Source organism: Chiloscyllium punctatum, chromosome 3 (genome assembly GCF_047496795.1).
Source record: "Chiloscyllium punctatum isolate Juve2018m chromosome 3, sChiPun1.3, whole genome shotgun sequence".
In the NCBI taxonomy this organism is placed as follows: domain Eukaryota; kingdom Metazoa; phylum Chordata; class Chondrichthyes; order Orectolobiformes; family Hemiscylliidae; genus Chiloscyllium; species Chiloscyllium punctatum.
The window spans coordinates 196,409-219,130 of NC_092741.1; the positions used below are offsets into that span (position 1 = coordinate 196,409).

Below are 22,722 nucleotides of genomic sequence, written 5' to 3' on the forward strand. Positions count from 1 at the left end.
GAATCTCTTCTGAACCCTTTCAAGTTTCACAACATCTTTCTGATAGGAAGGAGATCCCTTAACCACAACTGCCAGTTCACTTTCAACAGCACTGGTTTCACAGCCTCAGAACAGCTCGTGTTTAAATTTAATGTTCTCCTCTTGGGACTCTCACTCCTCCCCCTTAAACTGTGTGTAAAATTCAACTGTGTTATGGCTGGTGCTGCCCCAGGGTCTCTTTCGCAATGACATCAATATCGAATCCCGTAGCGCTGGTCAGAACCTGGCTTAGGATATAACACACTTGGCCATAACACGTTGTACTGAAACATCCAGTGAAATTTTATAAATGTACAACCCTGTTGTTAGACTTATGAACACATCTCTCATCTTAGATTTGATCTTTCTCTGCACCTTTTCTGTAGCTGTAATACTATATTCTGCTCTATTACCCTGATGTACTTATGTAAGCTATGATTTGTCTTGTTAGCATGCAAAACAATACTTGTCAGTGTATTGCGGTACGTGTGACAATAAATCAAATCAGATCCTCCAGACTAACAATTTCTGACCTGATTTTACTAGCCCATGTAGATTAAAGTCACCTATCATCATTGCTGTTTTTTTTAAATCAGAACCACTAATACTACTTTTGGCATACTTAATATAACCACAAAATGGTTTCTGTTCAGCAGCCTGTAGACCACTCCCACTAAATTACATCTTTGCTGTAAATAGTCCTCTTTTCCACATCAAACAATTCTACATCCTGATCTGCTGAACCAAGTTCATCTCTAATGCTTGCACACATGCCATCCTTGATTAACAGTGCTACCCCTCCACCTTTCCCGAGCTTCCGCCAATGTTACATACCCCTCATCAACCTTCTCTGTTACTTCTACAAACAACTCCAGCAAGTCAGTTTGTCACAGTTCTCCCTCAAAAAATCCATGTGGACTCTCAAAATTGATCCTCTCTGTTTTTCCCATGTGTCTATACATCTACGTCAACTAACTGTCTCTAGAACTAATGCCCCCCACCGAGATTAAACATTTTCACTTAGCAGTTTTGCTCAGCTTCCTAAATTTGATTGTGCCCCAGTTGCAGCACTGAGGTCTCCACTCAGGGAGCCAATATTCAGAGTGCCAGCCCCTGAAACGCACAGTACCTGGAACAGGTCATTCTGGATGTCCAACACTTCGACTGTGAAGTACGAGATGAAGTAGAGAGCACATTCCTCAGCTTTGTGGATTATTGCCAAGTGTACAATTCTGACAGACAGAGAGAGAGAGAGAATGAGAGACTGATTGCGAGAATAAGTAAATGCAGAATAGAAAGTGTGAAGGAACACATTGCGAAAGAGACCCTGGGGCAGCACCAGCCATAACACAGAACATATAGTACTGACAGCCAACCCAGACTGACTCTCACTCAAATGCTCCAGATTAGCCCCCACCCTGGGAGGGTGCGCCAAGGCAGATTAACCCTGGAGACAGTTCCAAGCGGATTCATCCCCTCAGGGAGGCTCCGAGCCCGGATCCCTCCCCTCGGGGAGGCTCCGAGCCCGGATCCCTCCCCTCGGTGAGGCTCCGAGCCCGGTTCCCTCCCCTCGGGGACGCTCCGAGCCCGGATCCCTCCCCTCGGGGACGCTCCGAGCCCGGATCCCTCCCCTCGGGGACGCTCCGAGCCCGGATCCCTCCCCTCGGGGACGCTCCGAGCCCGGATCCCTCCCCTCGGGGACGCTCCGAGCCCGGATCCCTCCCCTCGGGGACGCTCCGAGCCCGGATCCCTCCCCTCGGGGACGCTCCGAGCCCGGATCCCTCCCCTCGGGGACGCTCCGAGCCCGGATCCCTCCCCTCGGGGACGCTCCGAGCCCGGATCCCTCCCCTCGGGGACGCTCCGAGCCCGGATCCCTCCCCTCGGGGACGCTCCGAGCCCGGATCCCTCCCCTCGGGGACGCTCCGAGCCCGGATCCCTCCCCTCGGGGACGCTCCGAGCCCGGATCCCTCCCCTCGGGGACGCTCCGAGCCCGGATCCCTCCCCTCGGGGACGCTCCGAGCCCGGATCCCTCCCCTCGGGGACGCTCCGAGCCCGGATCCCTCCCCTCGGGGACACTCCGAGCCCGGATCCCTCCCCTCGGGGACGCTCCGAGCCCGGATCCCTCCCCTCAGGGACACTCCGAGTGCGGATCCCTCCCCTCAGGGACACTCCGAGTGCGGATCCCTCCCCTCAGGGACACTCCGAGTGCGGATCCCTCCCCTCAGGGACACTCCGAGCCCGGACCCCTCCCCTCGGGGGCACTCCGAGCCCGGACCCCTCCCCTCAGTGAGGGTTCTGAACCAGATTAATCCTCTCATGGTTATGTTGAATTGGATGAAGACCTTTGATGATCGTGGACTTACGAGTCTCCGTCTTCACCCAGGAAGGTGTATGGGTTGAGTTGATCTTCAGTCGGTGCAGGTAGATCCCCAGCCGTATCCAACCGACAGCTGTGCTCCAGAGCTTCACTCAGTGACTCAGTCAGGGACTGGGATCCATATGAGGAGTCCAGGCGTTCAGTACAGTCCTGATCACTGTCGGCCTTGGGCTCACCCTGAGAGCCCAGCGACCCCTTCCCCAACCCCTCTCTCCCCGAGCCCCGAGACCCCTGACCCTCCCTCCACTGTGACCCCTGTCCCTGCCCCTCCCTCCCCTGTCTCTGTGACCCCTGCCCCTGTGACCCCTGCCCCTGTGTCCCCTGCCCCTGTGACCCCTGTCCCTCCCTCCCCTGTGACCCCTGTCCCTGTGACCCCTGCCCCTCCCTCCCCTGTGACCCCTGCCCCTGTGACCCCTGTCCCTGTGTCCCCTGTCCCTCCCTCCCCTGCCCCTGTGTCCCCTGTCTCTGTGACCCCTGCCCCTCCCTCCACTGCCCCTGTGACCCCTGCCCCTGTGACCCCTGTCCCTGTCCCTGTCCCTGCCCCTGCCCCTGCCCCTGTGACCCCTGTCCCTGTCCCTGCCCCTGCCACTGCCCCTGTGACCCCTGTCCCTGTCCCTGTCCCTGTCCCTGCCCCTGCCCCTGCCCCTGTGACCCCTGTCCCTGTCCCCCAGGCCCAGCCTCCTCCTCCTCCTCCTGCTGCAGTCGGTATGAGGCGGACTCCAGGGGCCCGCTCAGGGACTCTGATCCGTACGAGGAGTCGAGCCGCTCAGTCTCGGAGCCGCAGTCACCCCCCGAGGGGGAGGATCCTGGGCCAGAGCCCCAGCTCACCGACTCCATCACCCGGACAGCCGCTCCAAGCGAACCTCAGGCCCTACAGCCAAGGCACCAACTCGGCTAGGCCCCAGGCCTCAGTCACGGGACCTGACCAGGCCACGCCCCTTCAGCCCGTCACGCCTGTTCCCAAACAGACCCCGCCCCCACGGACTACGCCCCACTCTGAATCCAAATCCCTCCACCAGGGAACCCGCCCCCCCTCACTAGCTCCACCCCCGCGCACTGACCCCGCCCCCTCACACTGACCCCGCCCCCTCACACTGACTCTACCCCTCACACTGACCCCGCTCCCACGCACTGACTCCACCCCCTCAACACTGACCACGCCCCTCAAACTGACTCTACCCCTCACACTGACCCCACCCCCTCAGACTGACCCCACCCCCTCAGACTGACCCCACCCCCTAACACTGACTCCACCCCCTCACACTGACCCCACCCCCTCAGACTGACCCCACCCCCTAACACTGACTCCACCCGCTCACACTGACCCCGCCCCCTCACACTGACCCCGCCCCCTCACACTGACCCCGCCCCTCACACTGACCCCGCCCCCTCACACCGACATTAACCACTCACACTGGCCCCACCCCCTCACACTGGCCCCACCCCCTCACACTGACCCCACCCCCACACACTGACCTCGCCCCCTCACACTGACCCCGCCCCCTCACACTGACCCCGCCCCCTCACACTGACCCCGCCCCCTCACACTGACCCCACCCCCTCAGACTGACCCCACCCCCTAACACTGACTCCTCCCGCTCACACTGACCCCGCCCCCTCACACTGACCCCGCCCCCGCACACTGACCCCGCCCCCGCCCCCGCCCCCGCACACTGACCCCGCCCCCTCACACTGACTCCACCGCCTCACACTGACCCCGCCCCCTCACACTGACCGCGCCCCCTCACACTGACCCCGCCCCCTCACACTGACCCCGCCCCCTCACACTGACCCCGCCCCCTCACATTGACCCCGCCCCCTCACATTGACCCCGGCCCCTCACACTGACCCCGCCCCCGCACAGTGACCACGCCCCCGCACACTGACTCCGCCCCATCACACTGACCCCACCGCCTCACACTGACCCCGCCCCCTCACACTGACCCCGCCCCCTCACACTGACCCCGCCCCCTCACACTGACCCCGCCCCCGCACACTGACCCCGCCCCCTCACACTGACTCCACCGCCTCACACTGACTCCACCCCCTCACACGGACCCCGCCCTCTCACACTGACTCCACCCCCTCACACTGACTCCACCTGCTCACACTGACCCCGCCCCCTCACACTGACTCCACCCCCTCACACTGACACCGCCCCTGGGCACTGACTCCACCCCCTCACACTGACTCCACCCACTCACACTGACTCCACCCCCTCACACTGACCCCACGCCCTCACACTGACCCCGCCCCCTCACTCTGACCCCACCCCCTCACACTGACTCCACCCCCTCACACTGACCCGCCCCCTCACACTGATTCCACCCGCTCACACTGACCCCGCCCCCTCACTCTGACCCCACCACCTCACACTGACTCCACCCCCTCACACTGACACCGCCCCCGCGCACTGACTCCACCCGCTCACACTGACCCCGCCCCCTCACAGTGACACTACCCCCTCACACGGACCCCGCCCCCTCACACTGACCCCGCCCCCTCACACTGACTCCACCCCATCACTCTGACCCCGTCCCTATCAAAGTGACTCCACCCCCTCACACTTGCCCCACCCCGTCACACTGACCCCACCCCCTCACACTGACCCCGCCCCCTCACACTGACCCCGCCCCCTCACACTGACCCCGCCCCCTCACACTGACCCCGCCCCCTCACACTGACCCCACCCCCTAACACTGACCCCACCCGCTCACACTGACCCCGCCCCCTCACACTGACCCCGCCCCTTTCACTGACCGCGCCCCCTCACACTGACACCACCCCATCACTCTGACCCTGCCCCCTCAAAGTGACTCCACCCCATCACTCTGACCCCGCCCCTATCAAAGTGACTCCACCCCTCACTCTGACCCCGCCCCCCACACTGACTCCACCCCTCACTCTGACCCTGCCCCCTCATAGTGACTCCACCCCCTCACGCTGACCCCGCCCCCCCACACTGACTCCACCCCTCACACGGACCCCGCCCTCTCACACTGACCCCACCCCCTCACACTGACCCACTCCCTCACACTGACACCGCCCCCTCACTCTGACCCCACCCCCTCACACTGACCCCACCCCACACACTGACCCCACCCCCTCACACTGACCCCACCCCCTCACACTGACCCCACCCCCTCACACTGACCCGCCCCCTCACACTGACCCCGCCCCCTCACACTGACCCCGCCCCCTCACACTGACCCCACCCCCTCACACTGACCCGCCCCCTCACACTGACCCACTCCCTCATACTGACCCCACCCCCTCACACTGACCCGCCCCCTCACACTGACCCACTCCCTCATACTGACCCCACCCCCTCACACTGACTCCACTCCCACATACTGACCCCACCCCCTCACTCTGACCCCACTCCCTCACACTGACTCCACTCCCTCACACTGACCCCACCCACTCACACTGACTCCACTCCCTCACACTGACTCTACCCCCCACACTGACCCCGCCCCCTCACACTAACTCCACCCCCACACACTAACTCCACCCCCTCACACTGACCCCGCCCCCTCACACTAACTCCACCCCCACACACTAACTCCACCCCCTCACACTGACTCCGCTCCCTCACACTGACACCGCCCTGCTCTCTGTCACCGCCCCCTCACACTGACACCGCCCCCTCACACTGTCACCGCCCCCACACACTGACTCCACCCCCTCACACTGACTCCACCCCCTCACACTGTCACCACCCCCACACACTGACTCCACCCCCTCACACTGTCACCACCCCCACACACTAACTCCACCCCCTCACACTGACACCGCCCTGCTCACTGTCACCGCCCCCTCACACTGACACCGCCCCCTCACACTGACTCCCCCCCCACACACTAACTCCACCCCCTCACACTGTCACCACCCCCACACACTGACTCCACCCCCTCACACTGTCACCACCCCCACACACTAACTCCACCCCCTCACACTGACACCGCCCTGCTCACTGACACCGCCCCCTCACACTGACACCGCCCCCTCACACTGACTCCACCCCCACACACTAACTCCACCCCCTCACACTGACACCGCCCTGCTCACTGTCACCGCCCCCTCACACTGACACCGCCCCCTCACACTGACTCCACCCCCTCACACTGACTCCACCCCCACACACTGACACCGCCCCCACACACTGACACCGCCCCCTCACACTGACACCGCCCCCTCACACTGACACCGCCCCCACACACTGTCACCGCCCCCACACACTGACTCCACCCCCTCACACTGACTCTACCCCCACACACTGACACCGCCCCCTCACACTGACACCGCCCCCACACACTGACACCGCCCCCACACACTGTCACCGCCCCCACACACTGACTCCACCCCCTCACACTGACTCCACCCCCTCACACTGTCACCACCCCCACACACTGACTCCACCCCCTCACACTGTCACCACCCCCACACACTAACTCCACCCCCTCACACTGACACCGCCCTGCTCACTGTCACCGCCCCCTCACACTGACACCGCCCCCTCACACTGACTCCACCCCCACACACTAACTCCACCCCCTCACACTGACACCGCCCTGCTCACTGTCACCGCCCCCTCACACTGACACCGCCCCCTCACACTGACTCCACCCCCACACACTAACTCCACCCCCGCGCACTGACTCCACCCCTTCACTCTGACCCCGCCCCCGCGCACAGACTCCACCCCCTCATACTGACACCGCACCCTCACACTGACCCCGCCACCATGCACTGACTCCACCCCCTCACTCTGACCCCGCCCCCCGCACACTGACTCCACCCGTCACACTGACCCCCTACCGGCGAACTGACCCCGCCCCCTCACACTGACACCGCCCCGTGCACTGACTCCACCTGCTCACACTGACCCCGCCCCCACACACAGACTCCACCCCCTCACACTGACACCGCCCCCTCACACTGACCCCGCCCCCTTTCTCTGAGTCACTCCCTCACACTGACCCGCCCACCCACGCTGCCCCCAGCCCCTCACTCTGACCCGCCCCCATGCACTGACTCCACCCCCTCACACTGACCCCACCCTCGTGCAATGAGTCCACTCCCTCACTCTGACCCACCCCCTCACACTGACCCCGCCCCCTTTCTCTGACCCACCCCCTCACTCTGACCCACCCCCTCACACTGACCCGCCCACTCACGCTGACCCCAGCCCCTCACTCTGCTCCACCCTCTCACACTGACCCCGCCCCTTTTCTCAGACCCACCCCTCACTCTGACCCACCGCCTCACACTGACCCTGCCCCCACACACTGACTCCACCCCCCACACTGACCCGCCCACCCACGCTGCCCCCAGCCCCTCACTCTGACCCGCACCCATGCACTGACTCCACCCCCTCACACTGACACCGCTCAATTTCTCAGACCAACCCCTCACTCTGACCCGCCCCCTCACACTGACCCCTCCCACTCAGACTGACCCAAATCCTCACACTGACCCCGCCCCCTTTCTCTGACCCACCCCCTCACTCTGACCCGCCCCCTTACACTGACCCACTCCTTCACTCTGACCCGCCCCTGTGCACTGACTCCACCCCCTCACACTGACCCATTACCTCACTCAGACTCTGCCCCCTCACTCTGACCCGCCCCTCCATGTGACCCCGCCCTCAAACTGACCCGCCCCCGTGCAATGACTCCACCCCATCACACTGAGACGCCCCCGCGTGCAATGACTCCACCCCCTCAAACTGACCCGCCCCGTCCAATGACTCCACACTGAGACGCCCCCGCGTGCAATGACTCCACCCCCTCACACTGACCCGCCCCCCGTGCAATGACTCCACCCCATCACACTGACCCGCCCCCGTGCAATGACTCCACCCCCTCACACTGACCCGCCCCCCGTGCAATGACTCCACCCCATTACACTGACCCGCCCCCCCGTGCAATGACTCCACCTCCTCACATTGACCCGCCCCCCGTGCAATGACTCCACCCACTTACACTGACCCGCCCCCGTGCAATGACTCCACCTCCTCACATTGACCCGCCCCCCGTGCAATGACTCCACCCACTTACACTGACCCGATCCCTCACTCAGACTCTACCCCCTCCATCTGACCCCGCCCTCACTGTCTTCGCCCTTTTTCTGACCCCGCCCCCTCACGTTGATCCAAACATTTACAGAACCATCACGGGGACCCATACAGTAACTGTGTCAGTATTGTACAATGAACAGGGAGGAGAGTTCCACAATGTGACTGTGTCAGTATTGTACAATGAACAGGGAGGAGAGTTCCACAATGTGACTGTGTCAGTATTGTACAATGTACAGACAGGAGAGTTCCACAATGTGACTGTGCCAGTACTGTACAATGAACAGGGAGGAGAGTTCCACAATGTGACTGTGTCAGTATTGTACAATGTACAGACAGGAGAGTTCCACACTGTGACTGTGCCAGTATTGTACAATGAACAGACAGGAGAGTTCCACAATGTGACTGTGCCAGTATTGTTCAATGAACAGACAGGAGAGTTCCACAATGTGACTGTGTCAGTATTGTACAATGTACAGACAGGAGAGTTCCACAATGTGACTGTGTCAGTATTGTACAATGAACAGGGAGGAGAGTTCCACAATGTGACAGTGTCAGTATTGTACAATGAACAGGGAGGAGAGTTCCACAATGTGACTGTGTCAGTATTGTACAATGTACAGACAGGAGAGTTCCACAATGTGACTGTGCCAGTATTGTACAATGAACAGGGAGGAGAGTTCCACAATGTGACTGTGTCAGTATTGTACAATGTACAGACAGGAGAGTTCCACACTGTGACTGTGTCAGTATTGTACAATGAACAGACAGGAGAGTTCCACATTGTGACTGTGCCAGTATTGTACAATGAACATACAGGAGAGTTCCACAATGTGACTGTGTCAGTATTGTACAATGAACAGGCAGGAGAGTTCCACACTGTGACTGTGCCAGTATTGTACAATGAACAGGCAGGAGAGTTCCACAATGTGACTGTGTCAGTATTGTACAAAGTACAGACAGGAGAGTTCCACACTGTGACTGTGTCAGTATTGTACAATGAACAGACAGGAGAGTTCCACAATGTGACGGTGTCAGTAATGTACAATGAACAGACAGGATAGTTCCACAATGTGACTGTGTCAGTATTGTACAATGAACAGGGAGGAGAGTTCCACAATGTGACTGTGTCAGTATTGTACAATGAACAGGGAGGAGAGTTCCACAATGTGACTGTGTCAGTATTGTACAATGAACAGGGAGGAGAGTTCCACAATGTGACTGTGCCAGTATTGTACAATGTACAGACAGGAGAGTTCCACAATGTGACTGTGTCAGTATTGTACAATGAACAGGGAGGAGAGTTCCACAATGTGACAGTGTCAGTATTGTACAATGAACAGGGAGGAGAGTTCCACAATGTGACTGTGTCAGTATTGTACAATGTACAGACAGGAGAGTTCCACAATGTGACTGTGTCAGTATTGTACAATGTACAGACAGGAGAGTTCCACAATGTGACTGTGTCAGTATTGTACAATGAACAGACAGGAGAGTTCCACACTGTGACTGTGTCAGTATTGTACAATGAACATACAGGAGAGTTCCACAATGTGACTGTGTCAGTATTGTACAATGAACAGACAGGAGAGTTCCACAATGTGACTGTGCCAGTATTGTACAATGAACAGACAGGAGAGTTCCACAATGTGACTGTGTCAGTATTGTACAATGAACAGACAGGAGAGTTCCACATTGTGACTGTGCCAGTATTGTACAATGAACATACAGGAGAGTTCCACAATGTGACTGTGTCAGTATTGTACAATGAACAGGCAGGAGAGTTCCACAATGTGACTGTGTCAGTATTGTACAATGTACAGACAGGAGAGTTCCACACTGTGACTGTGCCAGTATTGTACAATGAACAGGCAGGAGAGTTCCACAATGTGACTGTGTCAGTATTGTACAAAGTACAGACAGGAGAGTTCCACACTGTGACTGTGTCAGTATTGTACAATGAACAGACAGGAGAGTTCCACAATGTGACGGTGTCAGTATTGTACAATGAACAGGGAGGAGAGTTCCACAATGTGACTGTGTCAGTATTGTACAATGAACAGGGAGGAGAGTTCCACAATGTGACTGTGTCAGTATTGTACAATGAACAGACAGGAGAGTTCCACAATGTGACTGTGCCAGTATTGTACAATGAACATACAGGAGAGTTCCACAATGTGACTGTGTCAGTATTGTACAATGAACATACAGGAGAGTTCCACAATGTGAGTGTGCCATTATTGTACAATGAACAGACAGGAGAGTTCCACAATGTGACTGTGTCAGTATTGTACAATGTACAGACAGGAGAGTTCCACAATGTGACTGTGTCAGTATTGTACAATGTACAGACAGGATAGTTCCACAATGTGACTGTGTCAGTATTGTACAATGAACAGGGAGGAGAGTTCCACAATGTGACTGTGCCAGTATTGTACAATGAACAGACAGGATAGTTCCACAATGTGACTGTGTCAGTATTGTACAATGAACAGGGAGGAGAGTTCCACAATGTGACTGTGTCAGTATTGTACAATGAACAGGGAGGAGAGTTCCACAATGTGACTGTGTCAGTATTGTACAATGAACAGGGAGGAGAGTTCCACAATGTGACTGTGTCAGTATTGTACAATGAACAGACAGGAGAGTTTCACAATGTGACTGTGTCAGTATTGTACAATGTACAGACAGGAGAGTTCCACAATGTGACTGTGTCAGTATTGTACAATGTACAGACAGGATAGTTCCACAATGTGACTGTGTCAGTATTGTACAATGAACAGGCAGGAGAGTTCCACAATGTGACTGTGCCAGTATTGTACAATGAACAGGGAGGAGAGTTCCACAATGTGACTGTGCCAGTATTGTACAATGAACAGGGAGGAGAGTTCCACAATGTGACTGTGTCAGTATTGTACAATGAACAGACAGGAGAGTTCCACAATGTGACTGTGCCAGTATTGTACAATGAACAGACAGGAGAGTTCCACAATGTGACTGTGTCAGTATTGTGCAATGAACAGGCAGGAGAGTTCCACAATGTGACTGTGTCAGTATTGTACAAAGTACAGACAGGATAGTTCCACAATGTGACTGTGTCAGTATTGTACAATGAACAGGGAGGAGAGTTCCACAATGTGACTGTGTCAGTATTGTACAATGAACAGGGAGGAGAGTTCCACAATGTGACTGTGTCAGTATTGTACAATGAACAGACAGGAGAGTTCCACAATGTGACTGTGTCAGTATTGTACAATGTACAGACAGGAGAGTTCCACAATGTGACTGTGTCAGTATTGTACAATGTACAGACAGGATAGTTCCACAATGTGACTGTGTCAGTATTGTACAATGAACAGGGAGGAGAGTTCCACAATGTGACTGTGCCAGTATTGTACAATGAACAGACAGGAGAGTTCCACAATGTGACTGTGTCAGTATTGTACAATGTACAGACAGGATAGTTCCACAATGTGACTGTGTCAGTATTGTACAATGAACAGGCAGGAGAGTTCCACAATGTGACTGTGCCAGTATTGTACAATGAACAGACAGGAGAGTTCCACAATGTGACTGTGTCAGTATTGTACAATGTACAGACAGGATAGTTCCACAATGTGACTGTGTCAGTATTGTACAATGAACAGGCAGGAGAGTTCCACAATGTGACTGTGCCAGTATTGTACAATGAACAGACAGGAGAGTTCCACAATGTGACTGTGTCAGTATTGTACAATGTACAGACAGGATAGTTCCACAATGTGACTGTGTCAGTATTGTACAATGAACAGACAGGAGAGTTCCACAATGTGACTGTGCCAGTATTGTACAATGAACAGACAGGAGAGTTCCACAATGTGACTGTGTCAGTATTGTACAATGAACAGACAGGAGAGTTCCACAATGTGACTGTGCCAGTATTGTACAATAACAGACAGGAGAGTTCCACAATGTGACTGTGCCAGTATTGTACAATGAACAGACAGGAGAGTTCCACAATGTGACTGTGTCAGTATTGTACAATGAACAGACAGGAGAGTTCCACAATGTGACTGTGTCAGTATTGTACAATGTACAGACAGGATAGTTCCACAATGTGACTGTGTCAGTATTGTACAATGAACAGGGAGGAGAGTTCCACAATGTGACTGTGCCAGTATTGTAGAATGAACAGACAGGAGAGTTCCACAATGTGACTGTGTCAGTATTGTACAATGAACAGACAGGAGAGTTCCACAATGTGACTGTGTCAGTATTGTACAATGTACAGACAGGAGAGTTCCACAATGTGACTGTGTCAGTATTGTACAATGAACAGACAGGAGAGTTCCACAATGTGACTGTGTCAGTATTGTACAATGAACAGGGAGGAGAGTTCCACATTGTGACTGTGCCAGTATTGTACAATGAACATACAGGAGAGTTCCACAATGTGACTGTGTCAGTATTGTACAATGAACAGGCAGGAGAGTTCCACAATGTGACTGTGTCAGTATTGTACAATGTACAGACAGGAGAGTTCCACACTGTGACTGTGCCAGTATTGTACAATGAACAGGCAGGAGAGTTCCACAATGTGACTGTGTCAGTATTGTACAATGTACAGACAGGAGAGTTCCACACTGTGACTGTGCCAGTATTGTACAATGAACAGGCAGGAGAGTTCCACAATGTGACTGTGTCAGTATTGTACAAAGTACAGACAGGAGAGTTCCACACTGTGACTGTGTCAGTATTGTACAATGAACAGACAGGAGAGTTCCACAATGTGACGGTGTCAGTATTGTACAATGAACAGGGAGGAGAGTTCCACAATGTGACTGTGTCAGTATTGTACAATGAACAGGGAGGAGAGTTCCACAATGTGACTGTGTCAGTATTGTACAATGAACAGGGAGGAGAGTTCCACAATGTGACTGTGTCAGTATTGTACAATGAACAGACAGGAGAGTTCCACAATGTGACTGTGCCAGTATTGTACAATGAACAGACAGGAGAGTTCCACAATGTGACTGTGTCAGTATTGTACAATGAACAGACAGGATAGTTCCACAATGTGACTGTGTCAGTATTGTACAATGAACAGGGAGGAGAGTTCCACAATGTGACTGTGTCAGTATTGTACAATGAACAGGGAGGAGAGTTCCACAATGTGACTGTGTCAGTCTTGTACAATGAACAGGGAGGAGAGTTCCACAATGTGACTGTGTCAGTATTGTAAAATGAACAGACAGGAGAGTTTCACAATGTGACTGTGTCAGTATTGTACAATGTACAGACAGGAGAGTTCCACAATGTGACTGTGTCAGTATTGTACAATGTACAGACAGGATAGTTCCACAATGTGACTGTGTCAGTATTGTACAATGAACAGGCAGGAGAGTCCCACAATGTGACTGTGCCAGTATTGTACAATGAACAGGGAGGAGAGTTCCACAATGTGACTGTGCCAGTATTGTACAATGAACAGGGAGGAGAGTTCCACAATGTGACTGTGTCAGTATTGTACAATGAACAGACAGGAGAGTTCCACAATGTGACTGTGCCAGTATTGTACAATGAACAGACAGGAGAGTTCCACAATGTGACTGTGTCAGTATTGTACAATGAACAGGCAGGAGAGTTCCACAATGTGACTGTGTCAGTATTGTACAAAGTACAGACAGGATAGTTCCACAATGTGACTGTGTCAGTATTGTACAATGAACAGGGAGGAGAGTTCCACAATGTGACTGTGTCAGTATTGTACAATGAACAGGGAGGAGAGTTCCACAATGTGACTGTGCCAGTATTGTACAATGAACAGACAGGAGAGTTCCACAATGTGACTGTGTCAGTATTGTACAATGTACAGACAGGAGAGTTCCACAATGTGACTGTGTCAGTATTGTACAATGTACAGACAGGATAGTTCCACAATGTGACTGTGTCAGTATTGTACAATGAACAGGGAGGAGAGTTCCACAATGTGACTGTGCCAGTATTGTACAATGAACAGACAGGAGAGTTCCACAATGTGACTGTGTCAGTATTGTACAATGTACAGACAGGATAGTTCCACAATGTGACTGTGTCAGTATTGTACAATGAACAGGCAGGAGAGTTCCACAATGTGACTGTGCCAGTATTGTACAATGAACAGACAGGAGAGTTCCACAATGTGACTGTGACAGTATTGTACAATTTACAGCGAGGAGAGTTCCACATTGTGACTGTGCCAGTATTGTACAATGAACAGACAGGAGAATTCCACACTGTGACTGTGTCAGTATTGTACAATGAACAGACAGGAGAGTTCCACAATGTGACTGTGCCAGTATTGTACAATGAACATACAGGAGAGTTCCACAATGTGACTGTGCCAGTACTGTACAATGAACAGACAGGAGAGTTCCACAATGTGACTGTGCCAGTACTGTAAAATGAACAGACAGGAGAGTTCCACAATGTGACCGTGTCAGGATTGTACAATGTACAGACAGGATAGTTCCATACTGCGACTGTGTCAGTATTGTACAATGAACATACAGGAGAGTTCCACAATGTGACTGTGCCAGTATTGTACAATGAACAGGCAGGAGAGTTCCACACGGTGACTGTGCCAGTATTGTACAATGAACAGACAGGAGAGTTCCACAATGTGACTGTGTCAGTATTGTACAATGAACAGACAGGAGAGTTCCACAATGTGACTGTGTCAGTATTGTACAATGTACAGACAGGAGAGTTCCACAATGTGTCTGTGTCAGTATTGTACAATGAACAGACAGGAGAGTTCCACAATGTGACTGTGTCAGTATTGTACAATGAACATACAGGAGAGTTCCACACTGTGACTGTGCCAGTATTGTACAATGAACAGACAGGAGAGTTCCACAATGTGACTGTGTCAGTATTGTACAATGAACAGACAGGAGAGTTCCACACTGTGTCTGTGTCAGTATTGTACAATGAACAGACAGGGGAGTTGCACACTGTGACTGTGTCAGTATTGTACAATGAACAGACAGGAGAGTTCCACAATGTGACTGTGTCAGTATTGTACAATGAACAGACAGGAGAGTTCCACACTGTGTCTGTGTCAGTATTGTACAATGAACAGACAGGAGAGTTCCACAATGTGACTGTGTCAGTATTGTACAATGAACAGACAGGAGAGTTCCACAATGTGTCTGTGTCAGTATTGTACAATGAACAGACAGGAGAGTTCCACAATGTGACTGTGTCAGTATTGTACAATGAACAGACAGGATAGTTCCACAATGTGACTGTGTCAGTATTGTACAATGAACAGACAGGAGAGTTCCACACTGTGTCTGTGTCAGTATTGTACAATGAACAGACAGGAGAGTTCCACAATGTGACTGTGTCAGTATTGTACAATGAACAGACAGGAGAGTTCCACAGTGTGGCTGTGCCAGTATTGTACAATGAACAGGGAGGAGAGTTCCACAGTGTGACTGTGCCAGTATTGTACAATGAACAGACAGGAGAGTTCCACAATGTGACTGTGCCAGTATTGTACAATGAACAGGCAGGAGAGTTCCACAATGTGACTGTGTCAGTATTGTACAATGAACAGACAGGAGAGTTCCACAATGTGACTGTGTCCCTATTGTACAATGAACAGACAGGAGAGTTCCACAATGTGGCTGTGTCAGTATTGTACAATGAACAGGCAGGAGAGTTCCATAATGTGACTGATCAAGTACTGTACAAAGAACAGACAGGAGAGTTCCACAATGTGACTGTGTCAGTATTGTACAATGAACAGGCAGGAGAGTTCCATAATGTGACTGATCAAGTACTGTACAAAGAACAGACAGGAGAGTTCCACAATGTGACTGTGTCAGTATTGTACAATGAACAGGCAGGAGAGTTCCATAATGTGACTGATCAAGTACTGTACAAAGAACAGACAGGAGAGTTCCACAATGTGACTGTGTCAGTATTGTACAATGAACAGGCAGGAGAGTTCCATAATGTGACTGATCAAGTACTGTACAAAGAACAGACAGGAGAGTTCCACAATGTGACTGTGTCAGTATTGTACAATTTACAGCGAGGAGAGTTCCACATTGTGACTGTGCCAGTATTGTACAATGAACAGACAGGAGAGTTCCACAGTGTGGCTGTGTCAGTATTGTACAATGAACAGGGAGGAGAGTTCCACAATGTGACTGTGTCAGTATTGTACAATGTACAGACAGGAGAGTTCCGCAATGTGACTGTGTCAGTATTGTACAATGAACAGACAGGAGAGTTCCGCAATGTGACTGTGTCAGTATTGTACAATGAACAGACAGGAGAGTTCCACAATGTGACTGTGCCAGTATTGTACAATGAACAGACAGGAGAGTTCCACAATGTGACTGTGTCAGTATTGTACAATGAACAGAGAGGAGAGTTCCACAATGTGACTGTGTCAGTATTGTACAATGAACAGGGAGGAGAGTTCCACAATGTGACTGTGACAGTATTGTACAATTTACAGCGAGGAGAGTTCCACATTGTGACTGTGCCAGTATTGTACAATGAACAGACAGGAGAGTTCCACACTGTGACTGTGTCAGTATTGTACAATGAACAGACAGGAGAGTTCCACACTGTGACTGTGTCAGTATTGTACAATGAACAGACAGGAGAGTTCCACAATGTGACTGTGCCAGTATTGTACAATGAACAGACAGGAGAGTTCCACAATGTGACTGTGCCAGTACTGTACAATGAACAGACAGGAGAGTTCCACACTGTGACTGTGCCAGTATTGTACAATGAACAGACAGGAGAGTTCCACAATGTGACTGTGCCAGTATTGTACAATTAACATACAGGAGAGTTCCACAATGTGACTGTGCCAGTACTGTACAATGAACAGACAGGAGAGTTCCACAATGTGACCGTGTCAGGATTGTACAATGTACAGACAGGAGAGTTCCATACTGCGACTGTGTCAGTATTGTACAATGAACATACAGGAGAGTTCCACACTGTGACTGTGCCAGTATTGTACAATGAACAGACAGGAGAGTTCCACAATGTGACTGTGTCAGTATTATACAATGAACAGGCAGGAGAGTTCCACACTGTGACTGTGTCAGTATTGTACAATGAACATACAGGAGAGTTCCACACTGTGACTGTGCCAGTATTGTACAATGAACATACAGGAGAGTTCCACAATGTGACTGTGTCAGTATTGTACAATGAACAGACAGGAGAGTTCCACAATGTGACTGTGTCAGTATTGTACAATGAACATACAGGAGAGTTCCACACTGTGACTGTGCCAGTATTGTACAATGAACAGACAGGAGAGTTCCACAATGTGACTGTGTCAGTATTGTACAATGAACAGACAGGAGAGTTCCACAGTGTGGCTGTGTCAGTATTGTACAGTGAACAGGGAGGAGAGTTCCACAATGTGACTGTGCCAGTATTGTACAATGAACAGGGAGGAGAGTTCCACAATGTGGCTGTGTCAGTATTGTACAATGAACAGAGAGGAGAGTTCCACAATGTGACTGTGTCAGTATTGTACAATGTACAGACAGGAGAGTTCCACACTGTGACTGTGTCAGTATTGTACAATAAACAGACAGGAGAGTTCCACAATGTGACCGTGCCAGTATTGTACAATGAACAGACAGCAGAGTTCCACAATGTGACTGTGTCAGTATTGTACAATGAACAGACAGGAGAGTTCCACAATGTGACTGTGCCAGTATTGTACAATTAACATACAGGAGAGTTCCACAATGTGACTGTGCCAGTACTGTACAATGAACAGACAGGAGAGTTCCACAATGTGACTGTGTCAGTATTGTACAATGAACAGGCAGGAGAGTTCCACAATGTGACCGTGTCAGTATTGTACAATGTACAGACAGGAGAGTTCCACACTGTGACTGTGTCAGTATTGTACAATGAACATACAGGAGAGTTCCACAATGTGACTGTGCCAGTATTGTACAATGTACAGACAGGAGAGTTCCACAATGTGACTGTGCCAGTATTGTACAATGAACAGACAGGAGAGTTCCACAATGTGACTGTGCCAGTATTGTACAAAGAACAGACAGGAGAGTTCCACAATGTGACTGTGTCAGTATTGTACAATGAACAGACAGGAGAGTTCCACAATGTGACTGTGTCAGTATTGTACAATGAACAGACAGGAGAGTTCCACAATGTGACTGTGCCAGTATTGTACAATGAACAGACAGGAGAGTTCCACAATGTGACTGTGTCAGTATTGTACAATGAACAGACAGGAGAGTTCCACAATGTGACTGTGTCAGTATTGTACAATGTACAGACAGGAGAGTTCCACAATGTGACTGTGTCAGTATTGTACAATGAACAGGGAGGAGAGATCCACAATGTGACTGTGTCAGTATTGTACAATGAACAGACAGGAGAGTTCCACACTGTGACTGTGTCAGTATTGTACAATGAACATACAGGAGAGTTCCACAATGTGACTGTGCCAGTACTGTACAATGAACAGACAGGAGAGTTCCACACTGTGTCTGTGTCAGTATTGTACAATGAACAGACAGGAGAGTTCCACAATGTGACTGTGTCAGTATTGTACAATGAACAGACAGGAGAGTTCCACAATGTGTCTGTGTCAGTATTGTACAATGAACAGACAGGAGAGTTCCACAATGTGACTGTGTCAGTATTGTACAATGAACAGACAGGATAGTTCCACAATGTGACTGTGTCAGTATTGTACAATGAACAGACAGGAGAGTTCCACACTGTGTCTGTGTCAGTATTGTACAATGAACAGACAGGAGAGTTCCACAATGTGACTGTGTCAGTATTGTACAATGAACAGACAGGAGAGTTCCACAGTGTGGCTGTGCCAGTATTGTACAATGAACAGGGAGGAGAGTTCCACAGTGTGACTGTGCCAGTATTGTACAATGAACAGGGAGGAGAGTTCCACAATGTGACTGTGCCAGTATTGTACAATGAACAGGCAGGAGAGTTCCACAATGTGACTGTGTCAGTATTGTACAATGAACAGACAGGAGAGTTCCACAATGTGACTGTGTCCCTATTGTACAATGAACAGACAGGAGAGTTCCACAATGTGGCTGTGTCAGTATTGTACAATGAACAGGCAGGAGAGTTCCATAATGTGACTGATCAAGTACTGTACAAAGAACAGACAGGAGAGTTCCACAATGTGACTGTGTCAGTATTGTACAATGAACAGGCAGGAGAGTTCCATAATGTGACTGATCAAGTACTGTACAAAGAACAGACAGGAGAGTTCCACAATGTGACTGTGTCAGTATTGTACAATGAACAGGCAGGAGAGTTCCATAATGTGACTGATCAAGTACTGTACAAAGAACAGACAGGAGAGTTCCACAATGTGACTGTGTCAGTATTGTACAATGAACAGGCAGGAGAGTTCCATAATGTGACTGATCAAGTACTGTACAAAGAACAGACAGGAGAGTTCCACAATGTGACTGTGTCAGTATTGTACAATTTACAGCGAGGAGAGTTCCACATTGTGACTGTGCCAGTATTGTACAATGAACAGACAGGAGAGTTCCACAGTGTGGCTGTGTCAGTATTGTACAATGAACAGGGAGGAGAGTTCCACAATGTGACTGTGTCAGTATTGTACAATGTACAGACAGGAGAGTTCCGCAATGTGACTGTGTCAGTATTGTACAATGAACAGACAGGAGAGTTCCGCAATGTGACTGTGTCAGTATTGTACAATGAACAGACAGGAGAGTTCCACAATGTGACTGTGCCAGTATTGTACAATGAACAGACAGGAGAGTTCCACAATGTGGCTGTGTCAGTATTGTACAATGAACAGAGAGGAGAGTTCCACAATGTGACTGTGTCAGTATTGTACAATGAACAGGGAGGAGAGTTCCACAATGTGACTGTGACAGTATTGTACAATTTACAGCGAGGAGAGTTCCACATTGTGACTGTGCCAGTATTGTACAATGAACAGACAGGAGAGTTCCACACTGTGACTGTGTCAGTATTGTACAATGAACAGACAGGAGAGTTCCACACTGTGACTGTGTCAGTATTGTACAATGAACAGACAGGAGAGTTCCACAATGTGACTGTGCCAGTATTGTACAATGAACAGACAGGAGAGTTCCACAATGTGACTGTGCCAGTACTGTACAATGAACAGACAGGAGAGTTCCACACTGTGACTGTGCCAGTATTGTACAATGAACAGACAGGAGAGTTCCACAATGTGACTGTGCCAGTATTGTACAATTAACATACAGGAGAGTTCCACAATGTGACTGTGCCAGTACTGTACAATGAACAGACAGGAGAGTTCCACAATGTGACCGTGTCAGGATTGTACAATGTACAGACAGGAGAGTTCCATACTGCGACTGTGTCAGTATTGTACAATGAACATACAGGAGAGTTCCACACTGTGACTGTGCCAGTATTGTACAATGAACAGACAGGAGAGTTCCACAATGTGACTGTGTCAGTATTATACAATGAACAGGCAGGAGAGTTCCACACTGTGACTGTGTCAGTATTGTACAATGAACATACAGGAGAGTTCCACACTGTGACTGTGCCAGTATTGTACAATGAACATACAGGAGAGTTCCCCAATGTGACTGTGTCAGTATTGTACAATGAACAGACAGGAGAGTTCCACAATGTGACTGTGTCAGTATTGTACAATGAACATACAGGAGAGTTCCACACTGTGACTGTGCCAGTATTGTACAATGAACAGACAGGAGAGTTCCACAATGTGACTGTGTCAGTATTGTACAATGAACAGACAGGAGAGTTCCACAGTGTGGCTGTGTCAGTATTGTACAGTGAACAGGGAGGAGAGTTCCACAATGTGACTGTGCCAGTATTGTACAATGAACAGGGAGGAGAGTTCCACAATGTGGCTGTGTCAGTATTGTACAATGAACAGAGAGGAGAGTTCCACAATGTGACTGTGTCAGTATTGTACAATGTACAGACAGGAGAGTTCCACACTGTGACTGTGTCAGTATTGTACAATAAACAGACAGGAGAGTTCCACAATGTGACCGTGCCAGTATTGTACAATGAACAGACAGCAGAGTTCCACAATGTGACTGTGTCAGTATTGTACAATGAACAGACAGGAGAGTTCCACAATGTGACTGTGCCAGTATTGTACAATTAACATACAGGAGAGTTCCACAATGTGACTGTGCCAGTACTGTACAATGAACAGACAGGAGAGTTCCACAATGTGACTGTGTCAGTATTGTACAATGAACAGGCAGGAGAGTTCCACAATGTGACCGTGTCAGTATTGTACAATGTACAGACAGGAGAGTTCCACACTGTGACTGTGTCAGTATTGTACAATGAACATACAGGAGAGTTCCACAATGTGACTGTGCCAGTATTGTACAATGTACAGACAGGAGAGTTCCACAATGTGACTGTGCCAGTATTGTACAATGAACAGACAGGAGAGTTCCACAATGTGACTGTGCCAGTATTGTACAAAGAACAGACAGGAGAGTTCCACAATGTGACTGTGTCAGTATTGTACAATGAACAGACAGGAGAGTTCCACAATGTGACTGTGTCAGTATTGTACAATGAACAGACAGGAGAGTTCCACAATGTGACTGTGCCAGTATTGTACAATGAACAGACAGGAGAGTTCCACAATGTGACTGTGTCAGTATTGTACAATGAACAGACAGGAGAGTTCCACAATGTGACTGTGTCAGTATTGTACAATGTACAGACAGGAGAGTTCCACAATGTGACTGTGTCAGTATTGTACAATGAACAGGGAGGAGAGATCCACAATGTGACTGTGTCAGTATTGTACAATGAACAGACAGGAGAGTTCCACACTGTGACTGTGTCAGTATTGTACAATGAACATACAGGAGAGTTCCACAATGTCACTGTGTCAGTATTGTACAATGAACAGACAGGAGAGTTCCACAATGTGACCGTGCCAGTATTGTACAATGAACAGACAGGAGAGTTCCACACTGTGACTGTGTCAGTATTGTACAATGAACAGACAGGAGAGTTCCACAATGTGACCGTGCCAGTATTGTACAATGAACAGACAGGAGAGTTCCACAATGTGACTGTGTCAGTATTGTACAATGAACAGACAGGAGAGTTCCACAATGTGACTGTGTCAGTATTGTACAATGAACAGACAGGAGAGTTCCACACTGTGACTGTGTCAGTATTGTACAAT

The 22,722-nt window shown here is 50.6% G+C and overlaps 1 protein-coding gene across 1 annotated transcript in view; it reads right to left on the minus strand.

The window, feature by feature from the left end:
- LOC140453723 (NF-kappa-B inhibitor epsilon-like) overlaps positions 1–3,327 on the minus strand; it is a 29,875-nt gene extending 26,548 nt beyond the window's left edge. Inside the window, exons 1-3 of the mRNA XM_072548687.1 lie at positions 3,044–3,327; positions 2,382–2,677; positions 1,148–1,250 (exon numbers count right to left, since the gene is read on the minus strand). Coding sequence (XP_072404788.1) covers positions 1,148–1,250; positions 2,382–2,677; positions 3,044–3,232 — 588 coding nt within the window. The 5' untranslated portion in view covers positions 3,233–3,327. The remainder of the gene's footprint in view (positions 1–1,147; positions 1,251–2,381; positions 2,678–3,043) is intronic.
- Between the last annotated feature and the right edge of the window lie 19,395 nt (positions 3,328–22,722).